General features: G+C 46.7%; 1 protein-coding gene across 1 annotated transcript in view; it reads right to left on the reverse strand.

The window, feature by feature from the left end:
* Nucleotides 1-17723, reverse strand: part of RNF149 (ring finger protein 149) — a 57113-nt gene extending 39390 nt beyond the window's left edge. Inside the window, 1 exon segment of the mRNA XM_044284803.1 lies at nt 17034-17723. Within this exon segment, the coding sequence (XP_044140738.1) occupies nt 17034-17694 (661 nt within the window). The 5' untranslated portion in view covers nt 17695-17723.
* Between the last annotated feature and the right edge of the window lie 7758 nt (nt 17724-25481).

A 25481-nucleotide genomic window follows, 5' to 3' on the forward strand; every position in this document is an offset into this window, starting at 1 on the left:
TGCAGAGCAGAGGAGTCCATATAAGTAAGGAGAGACGGTCACAAAATCTGTCCAGAAGAATCAATGTACTAGCTATTCATCAGGTATTAAGGAATATAGAGGCCCACATAATATACACATGTTTTTCAGATGTGGCTACTACTTACCAATGCCGCAGTCAGAGAAGGAAGAGAACAAGGTGAAGGGACGCAGGTGAGATGTGCATGAACTGTGCATGCTAATCCAGAATGGCGTCTATGGGTGTAGGAGCTTGGTATCATATTTATAGAGGCAGTGTGGGATTCTATGGCGCCAAGGAATGAAGGCAAGCTCAAGCTGGAGCTTCCGTGCCGGAACGATCTGAGTCTTCAATATTTCTGCCTCATGTGATGCATATGCCATAACGATCCTGATGTAATACTTTTATATGATCACTGGTTATGTTATTTTACTTTTTATGTTCTTTTTGTCTAATTTTGATCTTGAATGGTTCTTTTCTGTAGTATCTGACGAAGGCATTTATGCCGAAACGTTATACTGTCGCATGTGAAAACATATCTTCAATAAATGTACCATAGCATCGATAATCAAGGCTGCTGTTGATTTTATTATATCTATTGGGGTGGAACCCTACAGTCAGCCTCCATACAGAGTGCGCTGAATACAGATCTAATATTAATTGAATAAGACATATTATATTAGTATACTGGAGCGGCGGGGGATCCCCCCCATAACAGTGCCAGCCACAGATCCCCCCCATAACAGTGCCAGCCACAGATCCCCCCCCCATAACAGTGCCAGCCACAGATCCCCCCCCCATAACAGTGCCAGCCACAGATCCCCCCCCCATAACAGTGCCAGCCACAGATCCCCCCCCCATAACAGTGCCAGCCACAGATCCCCCCCATAACAGTGCCAGCCACAGATCCCCCCATAACAGTGCCAGCCACAGATCCCCCCCCATAACAGTGCCAGCCACAGATCCCCCCCCATAACAGTGCCAGCCACAGATTCCCCCCCCCATAACAGTGCCAGCCACAGATCCCCCCCATAACAGTGCCAGCCACAGATCCCCCCCATAACAGTGCCAGCCACAGATCCCCCCCCCATAACAGTGCCAGCCACAGATCCCCCCCATAACAGTGCCAGCCACAGATCCCCCCCATAACAGTGCCAGCCACAGATCCCCCCCCCATAACAGTGCCAGCCACAGATCCCCCCCCATAACAGTGCCAGCCACAGATCCCCCCCCCATAACAGTGCCAGCCACAGATCCCCCCCCATAACAGTGCCAGCCACAGATCCCCCCCCCATAACAGTGCCAGCCACAGATCCCCCCCCATAACAGTGCCAGCCACAGATCCCCCCCCCATAACAGTGGCCAATCAGCCACAGATCCCCCCCATAACAGTGCCAGCCACAGATCCCCCCCATAACAGTGCCAGCCACAGATCCCCCCATAACAGTGTCCATCATCCACAGATCCCCCCATAACAGTGTCCATCATCCACAGATCCCCCATAACAGTGTCCGTCATCCACAGATCCCCCCCATAACAGTGTCCGTCATCCACAGATCCCCCCCATAACAGTGTCCGTCATCCACAGATCCCCCCCATAACAGTGTCCGTCATCCACAGATCCCCCCCATAACAGTGTCCGTCATCCACAGATCCCCAGTAATAGTGCCATCCACAGACCACCATTAGTTCCAAACCCACCAAACACACAGCACACCTTTTGGTTAAAAAATTTTTTTTTTCTTATTTTCCTCCCCAAAAACCTAGGTGCGTCTTATAGGCCGGTGCGTCTTATACGGCGAAAAATACGGTATAGCTTCTAAACACACGTGCAAACAGAAATACTATGACAATGTAGGGCAGTGGAGACATCAGGTGACCTCTGCTTCCATTACTGTCACCGCTATCATCTATGTAGGCCTCTATCATGCAAAGCAACTTCCAATGGCCAAATGGAGGAAGAATTTAAAGGGATTGTCCAGCCCATAGGTTAGGTCATTAATATCTAGTTGTTCCCCCCCCCCCCCCCCGGCCAGCTGTATGTAGAGGAGGTGGCGCTCCATGCGAGCTCCACTTCCTGTTTATTACCCTGCACTTAGTCTCAGAATACAAGTACCCGCTCTATTCAAGTGAATGGAGCTGGTACTTGTAATTACACTACGCCACCGCTCCACAGGAGACGACACGTAATGTAAAGACCAGGAAGCAGCGCTTGCAGTTCATTAAATTTAACTTATTATTTTTTCAATTTACAGAAATATATATATATATATATATATATATATATATATATATATATATATATATATATAACAAATGGAAAAATCGGACAGCACTCCAGACGGTTTCTTCGGTAAAGCAAGTGAATTTAATCACCCATGTGGTGGCAGCAAAAAAGCAACGTTTCGGCTCTACATGAGCCTTTCTCAAGCCTTGAGAAAGGCTCATGTAGAGCCGAAACGTTGCTTTTTTGCTGCCACCACATGGGTGATTAAATTCACTTGCTTTACCGAAGAAACCGTCTGGAGTGCTGTCCGATTTTTCCATTTGTTTAGTAGTGGGTAAGCTCCAGTTGCCGTACTCGGACCTTGCACCCGCTTTTGTTTCAGTTGTGGTGCTGCCGGTTGATTTTTTTCATTATTATATATATATATATATATATATATATATATATATATATATATATATAAAAAAATGGATCTTGCTTAGTATCATTAAAAAAGTGCGGGGGGGGGGGAATAGAGAGGAAATATTTGGGTCACTGTGACGAGCATTCCTTCAGATACACAGCAGGGTGACCTTACTAAGAGGCCATTAAAAGGTTTTTATTTTATGACCAAGTGCATCAATTAGGAGTTCAATCCTGACCGAGTCTATTTAGAAAGTGAATATGCAGTTTAACCACATAGAAGTCAGCAATCAATCGGAAGCTGAAAATAACCCTGATTTGTGCACTCTTGACAGCACAGATACAGTCAGGTAATTCTGGTAAGCCTGAAATGTGAATTCAAAAGAATACAAATACCAGCTCACCAGACAAGCTTGCACTTGGCCCTCCTCAGACACTGATAGCATATCGCTACGACACGCCACCAATGTCAGATAAGAGTGGGTCCCAGAAGTAGGACTCGCACCTATTTCCAGAACAGGGCCCCCCCAAGGAGAGCACACTGCGCATGCGAGACATGCTCTCTGTACATTACTATGGGAGTTCTGAAAATAGCCGAGTAAGAGACCACTCCATTCACCGCTATGGAAGTGCTGGAAATTGCTATATTTTTGGAATTCTCATAACAGTGAATGGATGGTGGCCGTGTGTGTGCCATCAATGTCTAAAGGTGGATTTACACAGCCTGATATTTGGGCAGATTATTGGGAACAAACACTTTCCTGACAATCAGCCCGTCTAAAGGTGAAGCCGGTCACCTGATGCACAAGTGAAACGCTCAATCATCTGGTGAAACTGCCGTTAGAGCTTGTATTTCTGGGCAGTAGATCGTGCCATCTAAACAGTGATCTGCTGCCCAAAAACAATGCAGTTGTATGACAACGAGAGGTCGCAGTAGAGATCCCTTGTCCTCATTCTGTGGAGCTGATCGCTGCATGTAAATACAGTGCTTCACCTCCACTGAACGAGAAGCCCACTGTCGCTTCCTTCCCAACACCAAGGGTCTGGCCAGTCTAAAGTACTAGCTGCACGTGCACACAAGTAATAAGCATATTTCAGGTCTACAGGCAGGTCTTCTGACCTGTGTGCAGGCGCTGCAGACTCCATTCATTAACACCAGGGACTGACAGGGAAACTAGCGCATGCGCACTCCGTCCCAAGTAAGTGAATGGAATCCTCCACCAGCAGCCATTTTCCCAGAGTGTCAGCGTGCAGGTCAGCAATCATCTATCGGTGCTCGTACTGCCCATTCATCGGGCAATGTAATATCTTTAATTCCATTTCACCTTTCAGACATGGAAAGGTTTGGGGAATTTAGTATATCTTTAGAATAAAGGGAGCTACATATGATTGTGTCTTTTTAATTTATTTATTACTTTTCTATATGGGACTACAGGAAATAGCTGAAAGCTGTACTTGGCTATCTTTGGCAGTCCCATAGAGTATGACTAGGGTAGCAAGGTGCATGCTCAGCCTGCAGCTCCATCAGGACAGGCACATGGGGCCCCCATTTTTGAGATCATGGGGGTTCCAGCAGTCAGACCCCCAGAGATCAGTTAGTTATCCTGTGGCTAGGAGATAACCTCAAAACTTGGCACAGCCCCTTTAAAGCAGGTATGCTTGGCACAGACCCTTTAAAGCAAGCCCTCCAGCTGTTGCAAAACTACAACTCCCATCATTCCCTGACAGCCTACAGCTATCATCCTACAGAAGAGCATCGTGGAAATTGTAGTTTTACAACAGCTGGAGGGCCGCAGGTTGAGCATCCCTGCTTTAAATAAGGAACCTTTCCTTGTTTAAAAGGGTTCTCTAGGCATTTCAGCTAATTGGTACAGTACTTGGCAATAACCTGTGTAAAGATGATCTTTTACATAGCACTTACCTGTCCCCTGCTACACTGATACTGCAGTCTCTGCTGACACAGGAGCGGGTTCTTCTGCCCAGGTCTCAACTGGATGTGCCCACTTCTTCTGTACAGCTGCATAGTAGTAAACGCAGCTTAGGAGGCAAAGAAGTGACCACATCCAGTCAGGACCCGGGCAAAAGAGCCCGCAGCCTGTGTCGGTGCAGCATCAGTGCAGCGATGGAAGGGTAAGTGCTATGTGAAAGATCTTCTTTCCACAGGTTATTATTGCCAGGTACTAAATTAGATGAAATGCCCGGAAAGCCCCTTTATTGTGTGATGATAATCATGGAAGTATTAGATGGTTTGGATATGCTCAACAGTACTACCATATTTATATGTAAATCAATGAACACTTTAAAGGAGACATTAGGTGCCCATTAGTAACTACAGCTCTGCCCATATTAGAATATAAATGATCCTGTGCAGTACAGGGAAACAGTCATTGTAAAAGCGCTGTTCACACATTACAGAACCATGACCGACTCATTCCTGAATGGATCCCAACAAATCTCTAAACATGTAATTGGCCTATAATTGGGTCGAGGTTCTCCTGCAATATTTTGGTGAATAAATCTTAAGACTAAGGCTACTTTCACACTCGCGCTTTGGCTTTCCGTTTGCGAGATCCGTTCAGGGCTCTCACAAGCGGTCCAAAGCGGATCAGTTTGCATTCTAATGCATTCTGAAAGGAAAAGGATCCGCTCAGAATGCATCAGCTCAGTCTCCATTCCGCTTTGGAGAAATGCACCAAAACGCTGCTTGCAGCGTCTGATGAAACTGAGCCAAACAGAGCCGTCCTGGCACACAATGTAAGTCAATGGGGAAGTAACCGTTTTCACTGACACAATCTGGCACAATAGAAAACGGATCCGTCCCATTGACTTTCAATGGTAGCCAAGACGGATCAGTCTTGAACATGTTAAAGATAAAACAAACGGATCCGTTCTGAACGGATGCAGGCGGTTGTATTATATGAGCAGATCCGTCCATGACGGATCCGCACAAAACGTGAGTGTGAAAGTAGCCCAAGTCCTCTTGCACACGAACGTGTGCTGCAGACCGCAAAGCATGGGCACCAACTGTGGGCCTGCCGCATGCGGATTGCGACTCAATTCACTTGAACTGGGTTCGCGATCTGTCCGTTCCGCAAAAAGATAAGACAAGTTCAGAAGTGAATGGGTCCACATCCATGATGCGGAATGCACACGACCGGTGTCCCGTGTATAGCGGACCCCCCATATGCAGGCCGCAATATGGCCATGGGGGACACACGGTCGTGTACAAGAGACCTATAAAGGAGAGTACAACACAAATGTGAACAAAGCCTAATTTTCTGTGACTGACTAGAATATTCTTTTTTTTTTTTTTATAAAAAAAAAAAAAGAGAACGCTTGATCCTAGGAAGTCAGCTATGTAAATATTTCATCAGCAGTAGTAGTGCCGGTGGCAGGGTTCACCACAAGTGCTAAGGTAAATGTATCCAGGTCACCTGAGCTGAAACTGCTCTCAGAGCGTCCTGCTATTCAAACCTGAAACAGAAGAAGCTTCAAAGATCCTCCAGACCAAGGTCCGGTATCATGCCTGGTGTCACTTTAAGAGATTCCCCAGATATAACAGATACACTTCCATATTACAAGTGTGGTCAAAAGCTTCAGTTTATTCTGTGACAACACAGGAAAACAGTACCACGATGCCCAAGGATGTGGATAAACAGCTAAACTATAATTTCCGCACAAATAACTGGTGTATACAAAAGGAGGTCACCGACAATCTCACAAACTGGCCTAAAAAAAACACAGGGTGGGTATTTTGAGCTGTTTTTCCTGGAAGTGGTAGGACTAAGTGGAGACTGGCAGGTCTCACCCAGGCAGAATATAGGGACATTTATAAACGTATTGTTTGCGTTTACTACCTCACTGGTGGTCTTGTTTGGACCTCCCTGGAGACAACACCACTACAGACGGACATCATTGAGGGGTTTCAGGGGCAAATTCAACTTAGAAAATAAAAATCATAGTCCAGTCATGGCACACACTACATACACCCTGTTGTGTGGCATGTGGGAGGACTACAAGAGGCCTCAAACACGTTCCAGTCCGTGAGGACATCAGTGACAAGTGAAGAATCCATGTTTGGTCCACTTTTCGCCCTCTGTGGGTTATCAGTAGTCCATGTACATTGCTAGGCTGAAAATTAGTTTCCAGAGCATCTCCTACCAATAGTCCAGGGGACTAAACAGGAACCGAACATGGATGGCCTTCATGTTGTGCGAGTGCTTTTCATAAACCTGGCAGTGATTGATCCGCATGAGACACTAAAGTAGCGCACATCTCAATGGCTTTTTCACTGACCGACGGTCATTGAAAAATCACTGATGTGCTAACAGGAATAAGCGCTGTCTGCGGAGAACACACATCCATGACTCACTGATGTGAAGAAGGCCTTGGTTTGCTGGAAAGTTTACAGGAAGCTTTTACTATGGTCAAAAGGAGTTATACAGACATGGAGGCATAATCGTTGACAGGATCGGACCATTGTCGGGAACAAACATTTGCACAAAATACTTGTTACCGATAACTGGCCCATGTAAAGGAGGCGTTAACTTCATGAGAAACTAGCCAAATGCTCATATCTGATCACATCTTTCATGCGGCACTTAAAATTGTCGCTTGTCAGCTGTACACCACTTTGTGTTAACAGGGGATGCATTGACAAAAATATTAGGGATCGACCGATTATCGGTTTTACCGATATTATCGGCCGATATTCAGGATTTTCAAAGTTATCAGTATCTATTTTGCCGATAACGAATCAGGAACAAGGATCGCGCTGCTGTCAACGCGATCCGTGTTCCTTCAGCAGCACAGGGGAGAAGGAAGCAGTGTCTCCCTCCCCCTGTGCCACTGCCTCCAATGAGGGGAGGGGCTGTGGCCACTGCACCACCAATGATGTTAACTCACTCATTAAAATTCAACAGAAGGCGGGAGCTGGCTGCAGAATCATATAGCCGCACCCAACCTCTATGACAAGTAGCTGCCATCCGCGGCAGTTAACCCCTGCCGCACCTGAGGGGTTAACTGCCACGGATCGCAGCTACCGCTCATAGAGGTCGGGCGCGGCTATATGATTCTGCAGCCAGCTCCCGCCTCCTGTATATGAATTAATGGGGGCGAGTTATCTTCATTGGTGGCGCAGTGCGCCCCCCCCACCCAAGCCCCCCAGTATTAATCATTGGTGCCAGTGGCCACAGGGTCCCCTCTCCCCTCCTCATTGGTGGTGCAGTGGCAGCTTCTGATCGGAGCACCAGCAGTGTAATCCTGGGACTCCGATCGGTTACCATGGCAGCCAGGACACTACTGAAGTCCTGGCTGCCACAGTCAGCTCCCTGCTGCTGTGTGCACTATGGACAGGAGAGCAGGGAGAGTGTTAATTCCTATTCACCCTGATAGTGCTCTATCAGGGTGAATAGGACAAGGGTTCTAGCCCCCTAAGGGGGCTAAAAGTTTGTAAAAAATAAAAAATACACACAACACACCAAAATATTAAGTATAAATGAAAAAGAAAGATTTACAAAAAATAAATAAATATTGGTTGATCCCTAAAAAATATGCTAAGTAAATGGGGAACAAATGACTGTAGTGCTTTCATTTTGAATTGGACCTGGTAAAGGGCACTTTAAATGAGCACTGATCGACCTGTGTATCATTAATCACCTGGCAACATCACTTCCATACATCCCTTACACACAAACAGACCGGCCCCCGCCAATCAGTTGTTAGAAGAGGCCAGCGCTCCGTGAGCTGCTGGGGCCCGGCTCTGCTCAACGGACTTGAATCCCTGCCAATGTGATAAACAAGACCTATTCTGAGGATAGGTCATCATATAATTTACCAGGAAATCCCCTCTAACTGAAAGATGAAATTCCCCACCTAAATTTTTATAGAAATAATATGGTTATAAACCTGTAATAAACAGGAAAAAACAGGCGTGGAGCCAACACAGAGATAAGTTATAAATGGAAAGATATGCACCTGTTCTGTGTTTCGGTCCTGCTCCTGGGTGAAAAAGGCCTTAGCCCAGGCAAGTACACTTTTTTCCATACCATATATAAGTGCAGCAGACTTTGGTTTCCCATACAATTTTTCTTTTACCATTGTGGCATATGGCTAGACAGCGGCATACATTGTAGCCTTCCATCAGAGGTATAGGCTGGGGGTCTTCCCTATGAATACCCCTCACAAAAAGCTAGAATGCTATCTGGCAATCCGGTTAAAAGGACGTTCCACTGAGCTGCCAACAGAGAAGGGAACCAGCAGCAGCCCATGCCACCCTTTATCTCAGCCTGTGCCATTACCTATAGGTAGAGAACTCACATGTCCATTCATGTTTCAGTCAGTGGAGGGGGTTTGGTTCTCTTTGCTCCTTTCTATTTGCAGGGTATAAGCAAACATTTGACCAGGAATCAGTGCACACCAAGAGGTCACCAACCTGATCCATATGGAGAACAGAGGTTTAGTGCACAATAAACCCGGTACATCTAGCGTTACGTGTAAATACCAGCAAATCCCCTCTCCGGTCTACTTTTTCAATGATGTTATGAAAAGGAGACATTTCCACATTTTTGCACAAAACATAAATAGAATTTCCTTGAAGCAGGTGTCCCAGATGCCGCACTGCATCGTCTTAAAGGGGTTGTTTAGGAATAGCTAATCTTTGATGCCCACAGCCTGTCTCCGCTATTAAAAGTGTCCTGCGACTTATTTATCTCCTCCCAGGCAAGGTCACTTCCTCCACTGCAGTCAGCCACTGGCTTCAGCAGTGACATGTTTCTTGTGGAGTCATCACCAATAAAGCCAGCCATTGGCTGAAGGAGCAGGTGATTATACCCAAGCCGGGAGAGGAAGAAAACAAGCTGCGGACTGGAAGCTGGACACCTGGGAGCCAGCGTGCAGGACTGGAGAGCAGGGAAGTATGAGTCTTCCAGTAACAGGCAGCGTCAGTTAAAACTTAGGTATTCCCAGACAACCCCTTTAAGAGATGTTTACAAGGTATACTGTCAAGTGTATTTGTTCAGGACATACACGTGAACTATTCCCACAAACCATGTCCCATTAACTTCAATGAGAAACATGGGCTGTAGTTTACGAGGTGCAGGTTTTTACCCTGTTGATTTGAAATCGGCATCACGTAAAAATAAGGGGGGGGGGGGGGATTTATCATGCCATGCACTCCACAATTGTGGCTTCAAATGTCACAAAAATTGTTCTACTTTTTTTTAGGGTTCCTTACAAAAACTATTTTATGACTATTTGCATCTTTATACCAGCTTTAAAAAGTGGGTGGGGGAAGTGGGTGTGGTTGGTTATGTTAATCCGATTTATAATGGCAAGCCCCTCCCGACGAGCGCTGTTCCTGTCCCTGCAGGAATCACGCTCTGTGTGAGAGAGTGATTGTGTGGTCTGGACTACAAAACTGCACAGCGTTAGGTTACATGCAGACCCATTAATTTCAATGGGTCTGCAAAAAATCTGTATCAGTAGACCCGTTCCGTAGCCCTGCAAAAAAATTAATAAATAAATAAATAATAATTGCATCAGTTTTTTGGGCAGATCCGCAATGCCGCACTTCTGTAGTCCAGACCGCACAAACCCTCTCTCTCTCACACACACACACAAGGGACACGCTCGTGTGAAAGAGACCAAAGACAGAACATATTGTATACTTCGCTGCAACATGCGGACCACGGACCCATTGAAGACAATGGTCTGTACCATAACACGGCATGCATATGGCCTGTATCCATCTCTTGCAGATCCACAGTTTGTGAACTGCAAAACACTTACGGTTGTGTGAATGCACCTTTAAATGGTAACCGGAAAACTATTGGGGAGGGGGAAGGTGATAGCACATAACTGATGCATCTACTAATGTCTGCCATCTCAGGCATAATTCACTGCATTTACAGGATTTGTCTTCCATTTGTAGGCAGAAATGCTCTTTTAATCATTATTGAGATACCTGCGCTGGAAGGTGAAGTCCTGCCTAGACCTGCTATTGTACGGCTCATCTGAGTCGCGCGGTCTCGATGATACATTCCTATTATCCATGTGGACACTGGACAACTGGGCTCTACTGAACAGCACAGCAATGTCCTCAATAACCAAGGCTGAAGTTACTCATTTACACAGGTCAAACATGTATGATGTCTGCAGCAGGCGTGTTGACCTGTATTGCTGCACACGTATTTGTTCTCTTACATCGAAGCCAAGGGCAGGGTAATATTGAGAAAAAGGAGGAACTTTATCTTCAGTTACAGAAAATTTATGTTCCTGTCTGCATCCATGTATTCAGGTCAGCAGACTATCAGTCCCCAGATGTTTCCTCATTGCGTCTCCATTGTTCTCACACTTTGCTCGCTCTCCAAGGACAAACTCCTAATACAAACAAGAATACCAAATGATATCATCAAAATGGTAAACTTGTGCTTAAAACCTAAAGTAACAGTACCAGAGGCATAGCAAGCACTGCCGCCACGGACCAGCCAGCCACATCTCCTCCATAAACACGGGAGAGGAGAACAACACCGGCTCATCTGGTTGACGGCTATTCCACCGGTACCAGTTATGTAAACCAATCCATAGCCGACATGACTGTTAGGGCTCATGCACAGGAAAGTATTGCGGACAAGGATAGGACTATTCTATTACGGCCAGCAGTTCCACATAATGCGGAGGGAACGCAGCTGGTATCCAATAGTCGTGTGCATGAGCCCTTAAAGGACATCTGTCAGCAGTTTTGTAACTATGAAACTGGCAGACCTGTTCCATGTGCGTTTGGCAGCTGAAGGCCTCTGTGTTGGTCTCCTGTTCATATGCGCCCGCATTGCTGAGAAAAATTATGTTTTAATATATGCAAATGAGCCTCTAGGAGCAATGGGGGTGTTCCTATTACTCCTAGAGGCTCTGCTCTCTCTGCACCCACCACGCCCCCTGCATTTTGATTGACAGGGATCACGTTTACACTGCCTGGCCCTGTCACAGTGGAGAGGGTGTGGTAGATGCAGAGAGAGCTGAGCCTTTTAGGAGTAATGGCGATGCCCACGTTTCTCCTACAAGTTCATCAATATAGAAAACTGGAAGACGCCTTTAAGACAGAATTCTGACTGCTATTCCAACTACAGTCAGCAAAACATGATGTATGTGGACGCCTATATAGAGCCCATGTCCGGACCCGTTCACTCTGCACATGTCAAATGACGTGTGACGTGCATGATTCATTTTAAAGGGTTTGGGTGGTATGCAGGTGCACATGGACTGATAAGTCCGATTCAGGCCTTACTACTAGAGTACATAAACATGGGCTTTCTAAACTGAACAGCCCCATGTAACATTCTTCCTGAAACCGTGACCTGCCTCGGCCAGTTACTGGCTAAGCGGCTAGTCCCTGATATTTCCTACATATCAAGGACTAGTAAGTATTGATCAGCAAGGACCTGGTGTTGGAATGGAAGCATCCAGGACATTGCTGAGGTGAGTACCGCTTCCTTTTTCCCCACTGCACAACCCCTTTAAGGCATGTAAGATCAGAAGCAATGATTATGTAAAGAGAGCCTAAAAAACACAATGAGATACTTAAATAACGTTTATTAATGTAAAATAAATCACTGACATAAGATGGTGAAATACTTTAAGCATTCATGGTACTGGTCTGTGGGGAGCGGTGTTGTTGAGCGGCAAGGACGGGAACTTTTGGTTCCTGTGCCCCGCTGTCTAGCCTCATAGGCTGAAGTGCACTAGGCCTGAGGCGTGTGAGGCAGTACTAACTTACAGGAGGTCGTGATGACATCATCACGACCTCCTGCACATGGTCACAGTCAGCATGACAACGCCATCTGGCCACTAGAGACCCGGAGCAGAACGCCTGTGCCATAATACAGGCGGCCAGGGAGGAAGTTGCAGCAGGGTGTAAGAATGATGCGGGCAGACAGCAGGAGAGAGGTAAGTATTTTTTTTTTTTATTTGGTTTATGGATACTACTGGGGGCACCATATCTAAAGAGGCACTATTGGAAAAGGGGGTGGGGGGGGCTATATTAAAATAAGCCACTACTAGGGGCCATTATATGTGTGAAGAGGCAACTAGTGGGGGGCATTGTATGTAAAGAGGGCACTACTGGGGGGGGGGGGGGGGTCCATCACTTGTAAGTCACCGAGTGGGGATTGTTAATGACTGCGTCACTGGTGTAGCGGTATTATGTGGCCTTTCTAAATTTTATTATTGGCAATGTTGGCCACGTATTCTCTAATACGTACGTTATTGTGTTTTGTTATATACGTGATCAACCTCCGCGATCCCCCCCCCCCCCCCCCCCCCACCTAGTAGGAAACCAGTCCCTGGTGTGAAAAAGGTTGGGGACCACTAGTCTAGAAAGCCTATGGTGCATCGGTAGGCAAGCACAGGTTGGAAAAAAGCCTATTTTATACCAGTAATGTTAGGGAAAGAAGATGCTCATCAGAGCTAGAAACAGGAGCAGAGATGAGGAGACACCTATTCCATCCCATGACTCAATGACCAGTAATGCGGTCTATCAGATCTTCTGCAGCGTGGTCCTAATGTGCGCTTCTGTCACTAATTATACCATGTCCTGAAGAAGAGTCTTTATTAGCAACATACAATAACTGAGAGGAGATGAAACACATGGCGGAGACGGCCTTCTCGCTGACATAGCTTTGCTATGAGGTCAGTCAGCTGTTTCAGCAGTAAATTCAGAAGCGGATACAGGACAGAGCCTATGTGGCATCATTCATACCTTGTAGCCACACGCCACACCTCCTCCTATGATATGAAGGCCATGAAACACTTAGGGGGGGTCATTTATTATGCCCCCTAGGCCAGAAACTGGCGTGAAAAAGCCGCAGACCCAGCTTTGCAACTTTCTGAACGCCTAGGCACCTATATTTAGGTGTGTGACGTTGGCAACGTGGAGCAGTGTGGGCGAGGCGCTCAGCACCGGTAAAGTCACTAACGTTTACGCCAGTTTCCTGGTGTAAATGAGGATTGAAATCAACCCCGCCTAGAGATTGAAGCAGATTTCAGTTTAGGCGCACTGGGCTGCCAGGGGATGTGCCCGATTCCCCATATTGATGGCCTATCCTCTGCCGATCAGCTGTTCGAAGCGAGCGCTGCGCTCTCTTCACCGTCGGCATCGCAGCGGTGAGCAGTGCAATTACAATTCCTACCTCCCCGTTCACTTGAATGGTCCACAATTATAGTTACGTTTAAGTGAATGGGGCAGAGGAGCCGTCATTACACCTGCTAGCCGCTGCAACGTCGACAGCTTGCAGGAGTGCTACGGACGGCGGGGTGCTGGGAGTCATGCCCCGTCCGTCTGATAATGAGGACAAGTCATTAACATGGGGAGAACCCATTTAAGCACATTCTCCGGTAGCACAGGATATAAAACGCCGATTTTAAGTAAATGACCCCTTTAGGACTCTTTCAGATGAGCGATTGTCACATCCACGTGCTGTCTGAGTGTAGAACGGACAGCCCGGGGAATAAATACGAACGCATTATAGTCAATGCACTAATATTTCGGTCAGTATTTTAAACCAGAATTTACGCCAAAACCAGGAGTGGCCCCATAACATGGATGAGATTTGTCACTTTGCTGGATTACGCTGCGTTTTTTTCACGTGTGCATGGAAGCCTTCTAGTTTTTAGCAGTTCAGATCGTGCTCCAAATACTAATGCAAAATACTGACCGGAAATCTGCCCCGTGAAAGCGCCTTACTGCATTATGTCCACGCAGTTCTTACCACTACAAAGAGAGACTCCGACATCACAGCCGACATCATTTTGCTCAAGCCCAAACTGACCTGCTGAATGTGGGGGAGTCTTTGCTGTACAAGTGCACGCGGGCATCACCGACTCGCATTTCAAAACAGAGTTGTAATAAATAGATCAATAGGGTTTTCATGCGCATGCGCCAGGTAACCTCCCAGAGCATGAGCAAACAATAGTCATAGGCCACGTTCACCCTGTTGGGCTGTAAGGTCCAGAAGGGTGTTACCAGTAGAGGGCGTGTCCCTGCACAGTCTGCCAGTACTGACTGGACACACCGCTAACTGGAAATAACCATCCGGACCTTCACTGCACACTGCTAGTACGTAATACATTCATAACTTCCAGGAGGAATAATAAAGGAATGACACGTCGTCATAAGAATAGGTGCTCCAGAATTGTAATTACACGGGGAACGCATGACGCTATTAAAACAGGCATGTCAGGGGCGGTGAAAGGTCCTCTTTAAAGTGACACACTTTGGGGAATTCTCCCAACATATTTTTCTTAAAAAGTGATCATTAGAGAGTTGTATACGGATGTGTGCGCCACGTGGGCTAATAATGGTCTATGGGCAGTATATGTGGTTAATAATTATTGCTCTATTCTATGGTGTATTATGGGTTGATTATAGGTTTGGTGTTTATGTGGTCTGATGTATACCGCAGGTCAGAGGAACTTGGTTGAATTGAAGAATTACATTTCCACATCATCATAACGGAGACAAGCTGCGTGACGCAGTATTAAGAAGGGCCATGCGGAGTTCCTTCTTCAGACTTCGTGATATTCCACAATCCTATTATTATGGACCATGGCAGGAGCAGACTGGCATTCTTCACTACGATTACTGGGCGGCACGTCTCCCTCTATAACACAGTATCAACAGGTTTAGGCTACCCTGAGAGCAGCCTACTGCAAGTAGTTGGGGAGGATAGCAGTCCTCCTGCTGCCGATTTACGCCTTTCAGTCTAGGCACAACAATATGGAGAAAGCTGTCAATCAGCGGAGGGACAAATACAAGGACTGCGAGCTCTCAGAGTGTCCACCATACTTTCCGCTGCCCTCAGGGCAGTATAAACCTGGCGGGAGATTTAGTTACTGTTAGAACGCGAGCACTCTTGATTAGGTGAGGTGGCATAAAGACCCCTTTACCAGTACTTCAAACGCACATTTCCAAAATGTGTCACAGATGTCGCCTCTGTAAGGCCTCATGCACACGACCGTTGTGTGCGTTTTGCGGTCCGCAAATTGCAGATCCGCAAAACACAGATGGCAATTTGCGGACGGCACGGACAGCCATTGATATAACTGCCTATTCTTGTCTGCAAAACGGACAAGAATAGGACAGGTTATATATATATTTTTTTTACAGAGCAACGGATGCGGACAGCACACGGAGAAGGGCTATGAAGTGAACGGCCCCATTGAAGTGAATGGATCATCCAAGCCACAAAGCAACGTTTGCGTGCATGAAGCCTAAAGGGTGAAACATGCAGAAGAAACATATGAATCGCATATCTTGATATTACGTGCGGATTCCATTGCGGTTAATTTTAAGCAGTGCGGACGAGGCTTTTTTAAATTCTCAACCACGTTGGTGCTAATGTAAAAGCGGTGGATTTTCCGTATGCAGTTTCAAAGTGCGGCCATCCGCCTGGGCTGGAGTCACAGACAGATGTTACATTAAAGGATTATTCCAATATCAGACAGCTGGAGCCATGCTGAACCCGTAACGGCCATAGCAGCGAATGGGAGCCCAGACATTACAGTGTTAATGGCCCAGAGCCAGGCGATTGCTGTACCGTGACGGACAGCGCCATATAATTGGTTGAATACGGCAAATGGTCCCTTTAAAGAGGACCTGTCACCCATCCTGACATATCTATTGTAGTAACTACACACATACCCCATGTAGTAACAATTCTGGAGCACCTATTCCTACGGCTCTATGCTGTGCCATTCCTTTATTATTCCTGCTAGAAGTTATAAATGAATTGATAGCAGTAAGGGTACAGAGGGGTATTACCAGTTGGGGGTGTGAAACCAGAAGCACTGATTGGACAGAGTCAAACATCCACTGCTGGTAACACCCAGCAGTACCTTTACTGCAAACGAATTAGTAAACTTCTAGCAGGAATAACAGAGGAATGACACAACATAGAGTCATAAGAACAGATTCTCCCACTACATAGGGAAGGCGGGTACTAAGGGCTTGTTGATATGAACATGCCGTATTTTGCAGTCCGCAAAATACCGACGCCACCTGTGTGCCCGCCGCAATTGGCCCTTTATAGAAATACCTATTCTTGTCCACAAAACGTACATGAATAGGACCAGACTCATCAGTTTTGCGGGGCCACGGAACAGAGCAATGGATGCGGACAACGCACGGAGCGCTATCCGTATCTATTGTGGCCTCATTGAAGTGAATGGGTCCGCAAAAACTGCGGCTCGGATGAGGAACAAAACCGCCGTCATGTGAATGAGCCCTAAGGCTGACATGTCTGGAGAGGGGACATTACAAATACAGAGCAGACCCCACAGGCAGGTGGGAAGGGCACCACTAGATACACTGCCACCTCCTGGCACCAGACAACCCCCCCAGCAGCGGGCACTTACCTATGTGTGCCATAGGGACGGTGCCGTTGCCGTGCTTGGCCTCGTTGTAGATGACCACGGCCGATGCCCTCCTGCGGGCTGCGTTCACCACTTTGTCTTTGAAGGTGCAGCCTCCCCGGGCCACCAGCGCTATCCATGGCTCCCCCTCCTCCATGGCCCTGGCGCTCATGCCGGGCACCGCGTACTGGACGTCGGGGTGACAGCCCTCCAGCTGCCCCGGATCCCGGGGGAAGCCCACCAAGCCCTGGACGCTCTCCTTGGGGGAGCTGTCCCCATAGCGGCCGCTCTCGGCGGTGCCCAGCACCGTGGTGTTGCTCAGGGGCTCCGTGTACTCCGTGCGCACCAGTGCGGTGAACCACTCCAGAGAGCGGCTGGAGGAGCCGGGGCACAGGGCGCACAGCAGGGAGAGCGCACACAGCCAGCTCCGCATCCTCTCAGCACCGGGCAGCGGGCATTGACACTGTGTACTCCGGGCACCTTGCTCGTCCTCTAGCACTGACTGCCCGCAGCCTCCGCCGGTCCGAGCTGTGACTGTTGTGCTCGCACAGGTACAAGCCGCCCTCCTCCTCCTCCTGCTGCTTCCCTCACCCCGGTGACTCCTCCCTTTCCTCTTCCCCGGTGCACAGACTGCTTCTCCCGGCGGCCGCAGTGTGTGCTCCATGCCAGCGGCACAGTGACAGCCGCCTGGCACCGCACGGGAGGTCACCTCCACCTTACTCTTCTCCAGAGAGAAGCCTTTCCATCAATATGAATGTGATTCCCCCTCAGCATTTGGTTACTTAGCATTGGTGCCCTATCCCTGATACCGACTGAGGTGGAAATTGGAAGGGGGTTCAGTTTTATTTGGTAGGCGGCTATAGTATTCTATCAGGCAAAGAAGCCATTGAAGTTAGTGGAGAAGTAGAAAACCTCTGTGCTGATCCGTTACGCAGACTCTAGTGTGAATGGAGCCTGAAGCCGCTGTCACACCGCCGTAGTTATGGTTGCACCATCCAGACGTACCGGCGTACCCAGACGTACATCATCGTAGGGTTCGGCTGAGCTATACTGTTAAATCACTTCAAGGGCTTGACCACATGGTGTGGAAATGCTGTGTATTTGCCGCCACTTAAAAAAGTTGACCTATGGGGTTGTCTCATCATGGACAATGGGGACATATCCCTAGGATATGCCCCCATTGTCTTATAGGTGTGGGTCCCAACTACAGTGCTGCCCATAATTATTCATACCCCTGGCAAATTTTGACTTAAAGTTACTTTTATTGAACCAGCAAGTAATTTTTTGACGGGAAATGACATAGGTGTCTCCCAAAACATAATAAGATAATGTACAAGAGGCATTATTGTGGAAAAAACACATTTCTCAGCTTTTATTTACATATGAGCAAAAAGTGTCCAGTCCAAAATTATTAATACCCTTCTCAATAATCAATAGAAAAGCCTTTATTGGCTATTACAGCAATCAAACGCTTCCTATAATTGCAGACCAGCTTTTTGCATGTCTCCACAGGTATTTTTGCCCATTCATCTTTAGCAATGAGCTCCAAATCTTTCAGGTTGAGAATCCTCATGTATTGCTCTTTTTTCATGGTGCCTTTTACTGTGATTAGGTTCCCTGGTCCATTGGCTGAAAAACACCCCCAAAGCATTAGGTTCACCTCCACCATGTTTGACAGTGGGGATGGTGTTCTTCTTTGTCCAGATGAGCTTTTGCAAAGGCCAAGCGAGCTTTTGTGTGCCTTATCTGGAGAAGTGAAACCCAGCAGTGTGCAGTGTCCGTTGGATTGTCTGCCTTGAGACATTGCCACCAGCAGAGCCCAGATTTACCAGGATCGCCTTGGTGGTGATCCTTGGATTCTTTTTCACCTCTCTAAGGCTGAGTTCACATGTGCGAGTATTCCGCGCAGGTGCAATGCGGGAGGTGAACACATTGCACCCACACTGAATCTGGACCCATTCATTTCTATGGGGCTGTGCACCCTATTGTGGAAAAAGAATAAAGTTACGTTAAAACCAAGCACACCATTGTTTTTCTTGTGACATTCCCAATAAGTTTGATGTGTCACATTACCCTCTTCCTATTGAAAAAACAAAAGTTGGATTCAAAATGGCTGCCATGGTCACCACCCATCTTGAAAAGTTTCCCCCCTCACATATACTAATGTGCCACAAACAGGAAGTTAATATCCCCAACCATTCCCATTTTATTAAGGTGTATCCATATAAATGGCCCACCCTGTACACCAACAATCTGCCCCATGTGACTGTAGGCTAAAGGTGTTCTCCAACCCCTATACTTATAATGACCCGCACAAAGCCCGGGCTCCTTGTATGAATTATATTTACCTTCTCCACAGCATCCACGTCAGTCTGGATGCCTGCACTGCCGCCATTGCATCTCCCAGTGACGAGAATCAAAACATACAAGGAGGGAGCATCCAATAGCAGGCCCCAACGGGGACAAGCCTCCCTAGCGTCACCCAGCGGTGGCCGTCAGGGATCCGGATCAACGTGGGTGCCAGGGAGCAAGTAAGTTTGATTCATACAAGGGGCCCGGGCATTGGGGGTGGTTATTATAGGGGTGGGATAACCCCTTTATTTACATTTATCCAGAGGCTAGATGACCACTGGGGGTTCCACTGCTGGGATTCCCATAGATCATGGTCGTGCACCAGTTCATTCGCCTCTATGGGACTGTTGAGCTGTACATTGCAGTACAGAAGTGAATGGTCAGGCATGTGTGCCAACACTCTACTCACTCAAGGGGCTTGGTGACCCTGTTCTCCTAATTGGTGGGCATTCCAGCAGTTGGACCCCCAGTGATCATACATTTATCACCAATTCTAAGATGTTCATAAACATTGTAATTGGTAAGCCTCTAAGTCCAGTCATTGCCATAGTGGCTCTAGTATGACACCCAAGGGTGCACGTGTAACCGGCCTAAGAACGAATATAGTGGCCCTTTTATCTGGCACGTTCACTGCAAAATTGTGTTTTATCTGCCGTGGGACACATGTATTAAAGGGGTTCTCCAGGAATGATTTAAAATGGCCATTAGCAACATGTCCTAGAATATGAGCAGGACGGGTTTCCTTCATTTCCAGAGCTGGTGAGAGACTGAAGCCTTACTACACACTGCCCTCCTCTACAATAGATGATAATGGTATGATCCTACCTGTGATATGCCATCATGGCTGAGCAGCTTGACAGGAACAATCACCAAATATAGTATATGCAAGTGCCAGAGCGTAATGTATAGTGAAACCCTGCCCTCTCACCCCTTGGCAGCTCTGCTAGTGGTGGCAACCAGCCCTGTTCACATTCAGGGATAGGTTGGTGGTGGACATTTTAAAGCATTCCTGGAAAACTTATTTTAACCATTTGCGCCATGCATATAAGTTTGTAAAAGTGGTGTGACAAGTGGGCATGGCTTCCTCCTTGGCAGAGATAGACACCTTTATCAAATCGTTGCACAGTTTTAAGGCCCATTTACACGTGCCAACTGAGCAAGTAACCTCCAAGAAGGAACGATCTGTCGCCAATAATTGCCTGCCTATCAGAGGAGCTGAGAGCTGCATTACTATGCTGTGATCACCTCCACTTATGTGATCATTTGGCCCCATACTACAAACCGGATTCCAAAAAAGTTGAGACACTAAACAAATTGTGACTAAAAACTGAATGCAATGATGTGGAGATGGCAAATGTCAATATTTTATTTGTAATTGAACGTAGATGACAGATCAAACGTTTAATCCGAGTAAAATTTTAAAGGAAAAATACGTTCATTCAAATTTTCACGGTGTCAACAAATCCCAAAAAAGTTGGGACAAGTAGCACTAAGAGGCTGGAAAAAGTAAATTTGAGCATAACGAAGAGCTGAAAGACCAATTAACACTAATTAGGTCAATTGGCAACATGATTGGGTATAAAAAGAGCTTCTCAGAGTGGCAGTGTCTCTCAGAAGCCAAGATGGGTAGAGGATCACCAATTCCCACAATGTTGCGCAGAAAGATAGTGGAGCAATATCAGAAAGGTGTTACCCAGCGAAAAATTGCAAAGACTTTGCATCTATCATCATCAACTGTGCATAACATCATCCGAAGATTCAGAGAATCTGGAACAATCTCTGTGCGTAAGGGTCAAGGCCTGTAAAACCATACTGGATGCCTGTGATCTCCGGGCCCTTAAACGACACTGCACCACAAACAGGAATGCTACTATAAAGGAAATCACAGAATAGGCTCAGGAATACTTCCAGAAACCATTGTCAGTGAACACAATCCACCAGTGCCATCCGCCGTTGCCAGCTGAAACTCTACAGTGCAAAGAAGAAGCCATTTCTACGCAAGATCCACAAGCTCAGGCGTTTTCACTGGGCCAGGGATCATTTAAAATAGACTGTGGCAAAATGGAAGACTGTTCTGTGGTCAGACGAGTCACGATTCGAAGTTCTTTTTGGAAATCTGGGACACCATGTCATCCGGACCAAAGAGGACAGGGACAACCCAAGTTGTTATCAACGCTCAGTTCAGAAGCCTGCATCTCTGATGGTATGGGGTTGCATGAGTGCGTGTGGCATGGGCAGCTTGCATGTCTGGAAAGGCACCATCAATGCAGAAAAATATATTCAGGTTCTAGAACAACATATGCTCCCATCCAGACGTCATCTCTTTCAGGGAAGACCCTGCATTTTTCAACAAGATAATGCCAGACCACATTCTGCATCAATCACAACATCATGGCTGCGTAGGAGAAGGATCCGGGTACTGAAATGGCCAGTCTGCAGTCCAGATCTTTCACCTATAGAGAACATTTGGCGCATCATAAAGAGGAAGGTGCAACAAAGAAGGCCCAAGACGATTGAACAGTTAGAGGCCTGTATTAGACAAGAATGGGAGAGCATTCCTATTTCTAAACTTGAGAAACTGGTCTCCTCGGTCCCCAGACGTCTGGGTGTTGTAAGAAGAAGGGGAGATGCCACACAGTGGTGAAAATGGCCTTGTCCCAACTTTTTGGGGATTTGTTGACACCATGAAATTCTGATTCAACATATTTTTCCCTTAAAATTGTACATTTTCTCAGTTTAAACTTTTGTTCCGTGATTTATGTTCTATTCTGAATAAAATATTAGAAGTTGGCACCTCCACATCATTGCATTCAGTTTTTATTCACGATTTGTATAGTGTCCCAACTTTTTTGGAATCCGGTTTGTAATTCATAGTACTACCTGCCCTGAAATGATTATTTTGGGTGCCATGCTTTCACCAGATTTCACCGTTAGGCACCTTTACATTGGCTGATTATCAGGAATGAGCGTTTGTATGAAGGTTTGTTCCCAATAACCAACCCGTGTGAGCCTGGAGCTACTCGCCGATCTTGGATCACAGTGTAGCAGTGCAGCCAAAGAAATGAATTGGATCGCAGCACTAGGTAGGAACTGGGGAGAACAGGGATACCATACCTTTTGTGTAGCTTTCATTAACTATTAGACGATCGTTGTCGTTCACTTTAAATATTGCACCCGCTCTCAGGCAGAACAGGCACCATAGCCGCCAGGTTTCTGCATTTTAAACATCGGTGCAGAAAAGTAATCCCTCAGCTGCCATGTCAAATGTGACCACTACATCTGAGAGCTGAAACCGCTTCCAGGCCTGGAACGGCTCCCCTGCGAGGCCATTCCTTCTCTCTGGTGCACTGAATCTCTCTGAAGAAACCCAGGGTATCAGTGATGTAGTTACTATGGAGGCCTGTAGGTGGCAGGGCTCCATAGGATAACTGCAAATGGAGCTTACAATGCAGTGATAAAGCACAGCAATGTAAGCAAAAAGCTAAGTGAAGATTGCATATTTTAGCCCCCTATGGCTGCTAAAAGACAAAAGTTAAAAAAAAGTTTTAAAAATATATAAAAATTCAAATCACTCTCTATCCCCAGAATTAAAATATAAATAGATAATTATAGGGGATAACTATAAGATCAGTGGGGGTACTACCGCTGAGATCCCAACCAAGAACAAGAGCCCCGTACCCAGGGCCGGGGTTAGGGGGGGGGGGCAAACAGGTCAATTGTCCAGGGCCCCCATCCTTAAATGTGGCCCCCTGCTGAGCTGCCTAGACAGATGTGGAAGAGAGCAGGTGGCTGCACCTGAGAAGAGCATAGACAGCACAGCAAGGAGCGCTGGTCTCCTGGCAACACAGCAATCAGGCAGACCTTGGCCCCGCCCACCTCTTCTCTCTCATATATCTATCTACACTGCCTGTCCAAAAAAAAGTCACCACCAAAAAAAAAAAGGCACACACTCTAATATTTAGTTTGACCGCCTTTAGCTTTGATTATGGCACGCATTCGCTGTGGCATTGTTTCGATAAGTTTCTGCAATGTCACAAGATTTATTTCATCCAGTGTTGCATTAATTTTTCACCAAGATCTTGCATTGATGATGGTAGAGTCTGACTGCTGCGCAAAGCCTTCTCCAGCACATCCCAAAGATTCTCAATGGGGTTAAGGTCTGGACTCTGTGGTGGCCAATCCATGATGTCTCCTGCTCCCTGAACCACTCTTTCACAATTTGAGCCCAATGAATCCTGGCATTGTCATCTTGGAATATGCCCGTGCCATGAGGGAAGACAAAATCCTCTGATGGAATAACCTGGTCATTCAGTATGTTCAGGTAGTCAGCTGACCTCATTCTTGGAGCACATACTGTTGCTGAACCTAGACCTGACCAACTGCAGCAACCCCAGATCATAGCACTGCCCCCACAGGCTTGTACAGCAGGCACTAGGCATGATGGGTGCATCACTTCATCTGCCTCTCTTCTTACCCTGATGCGCCCATCACTCTGGAACAGGGTAAATCTGGACTCATCAGACCACATGACCTTCTTCCATTGCTCCAGAGTCCAATCTTTATGCTTCCTAGCAAATTGAAGCCTTTTTTTCCTGGTTTGTCTCACTGATCAGTGGTTTTCTTCGGTTACACATCTGTTCAGTCCCAATCCCTTGAGTTCCCTTTGCATTGTGCGTGTGGAAATGCTCTTACTTTCACTATTAAACATAGCCCTGAGTTCTACTGTTGTTTTTCTTTGATTTGATTTCACCAAACGTTTAAGTGATTGCCGATCACGATCATTCAGGATTTTTTCCCCGCCACATTTCTTCCTCGAATACGATGGGTCCCCACTATCCTTCCAGTTTTTAATAATGATTTGGACAGTTCTTAACCCAATTTTAGTAGTTTCTGCAATCTCCTTAGATGTTTTCTCTGCTTGATGCATGCCAATGATTTGACCCTTCTCAAACAGACTAACCTCTTTTCCACGACCACAAGATGTGTCTTTCGACATGGTTGTTTAAAAAATGAGAAGCAACTCATTGCACCAGTTGGGGTTAAATAACTTGTTGCCAGCTGAAAGATAATCGCCCATGCAGCAATTATCCAATAGGAGGCTCATAACTATTTCCTTAGTTAATTCCAGGTGGTGATTTTGTTTTTGGACAGGCAGTTTATCAACCCCCTATCTCTCTGTCTATCTAGCTAAAATTATGGAAAAAAGGCAGCATACAGTGAAACAAGTGTATTCCTTTATTCACCCAACACTCAATAGGTGAATAAAGAAATCCACTTTTTTTCATTTATACTTTCATTTGTTTTTTCATGTTTCTTTCTATTTGTTATTTATTTGTTTATCCCCATGTCCCTGTCTCCATATGCAGAGCACTGGTTACATTAGTGGCACTTTCACACTAGTGGCACGGACCTCCGGCAGGCTGTTCCATCGGGTGAACAGCCTGTTGGATCCGTCCGGCCGCTAGTGACCGTGTGCCTCCGGACTGCCGCTCCGTCCCCATTGACTATAATGGGGGCGGTGCGGAGGCACGGCGAGAGGCTGCCGGAATAAATGTTGGACATGTCATAGTTTTATTCCGGCAGCCTCTTGCCGTGCCTCCACCGGAACTCCGCCCCCGCCCCCATTATAGTCAATGGGGACAGATAGGCAGTCCGGAGGCAAACGGTCACTAGCGGCAGGATGGATCCGACAGGCTGTTCACCCCACAGCCTGCCAGAGGTCAGTGCCGCTAGTGTGAAAGTAGCCTAACAGTGACCATTTTCAGGTGTTTTCTGATTATTTAAGGGAGTTAAGCAAGTCTCCTGGCAAACTTGCTAAGGGAAACACACTTAGGGCTTATGCACACAAACGTGTGCCGGCCGTTCCATGCATTGAGGACTGGAATTTGTGGTCCCCAATGCACGGGCACCATCCGTGTGGTTGCCGCAGACAGAAACAGAACCATTAAACTTGAATGGGTCCGTGATCCGTCCACACTGCAAAAAAATAGAACATGTTCTATTTTTTTATGGTGCAGAGGCACGGAGATAAACACCACGGAAGTACTCCATAGTGCTTCCGTGCCTCCTTTCCACACTGCTCCTTTTGGATTGCGGACC

This window comes from Bufo gargarizans, chromosome 3 (genome assembly GCF_014858855.1).
Source record: "Bufo gargarizans isolate SCDJY-AF-19 chromosome 3, ASM1485885v1, whole genome shotgun sequence".
Classification (NCBI taxonomy): Eukaryota; Metazoa; Chordata; class Amphibia; order Anura; family Bufonidae; genus Bufo; species Bufo gargarizans.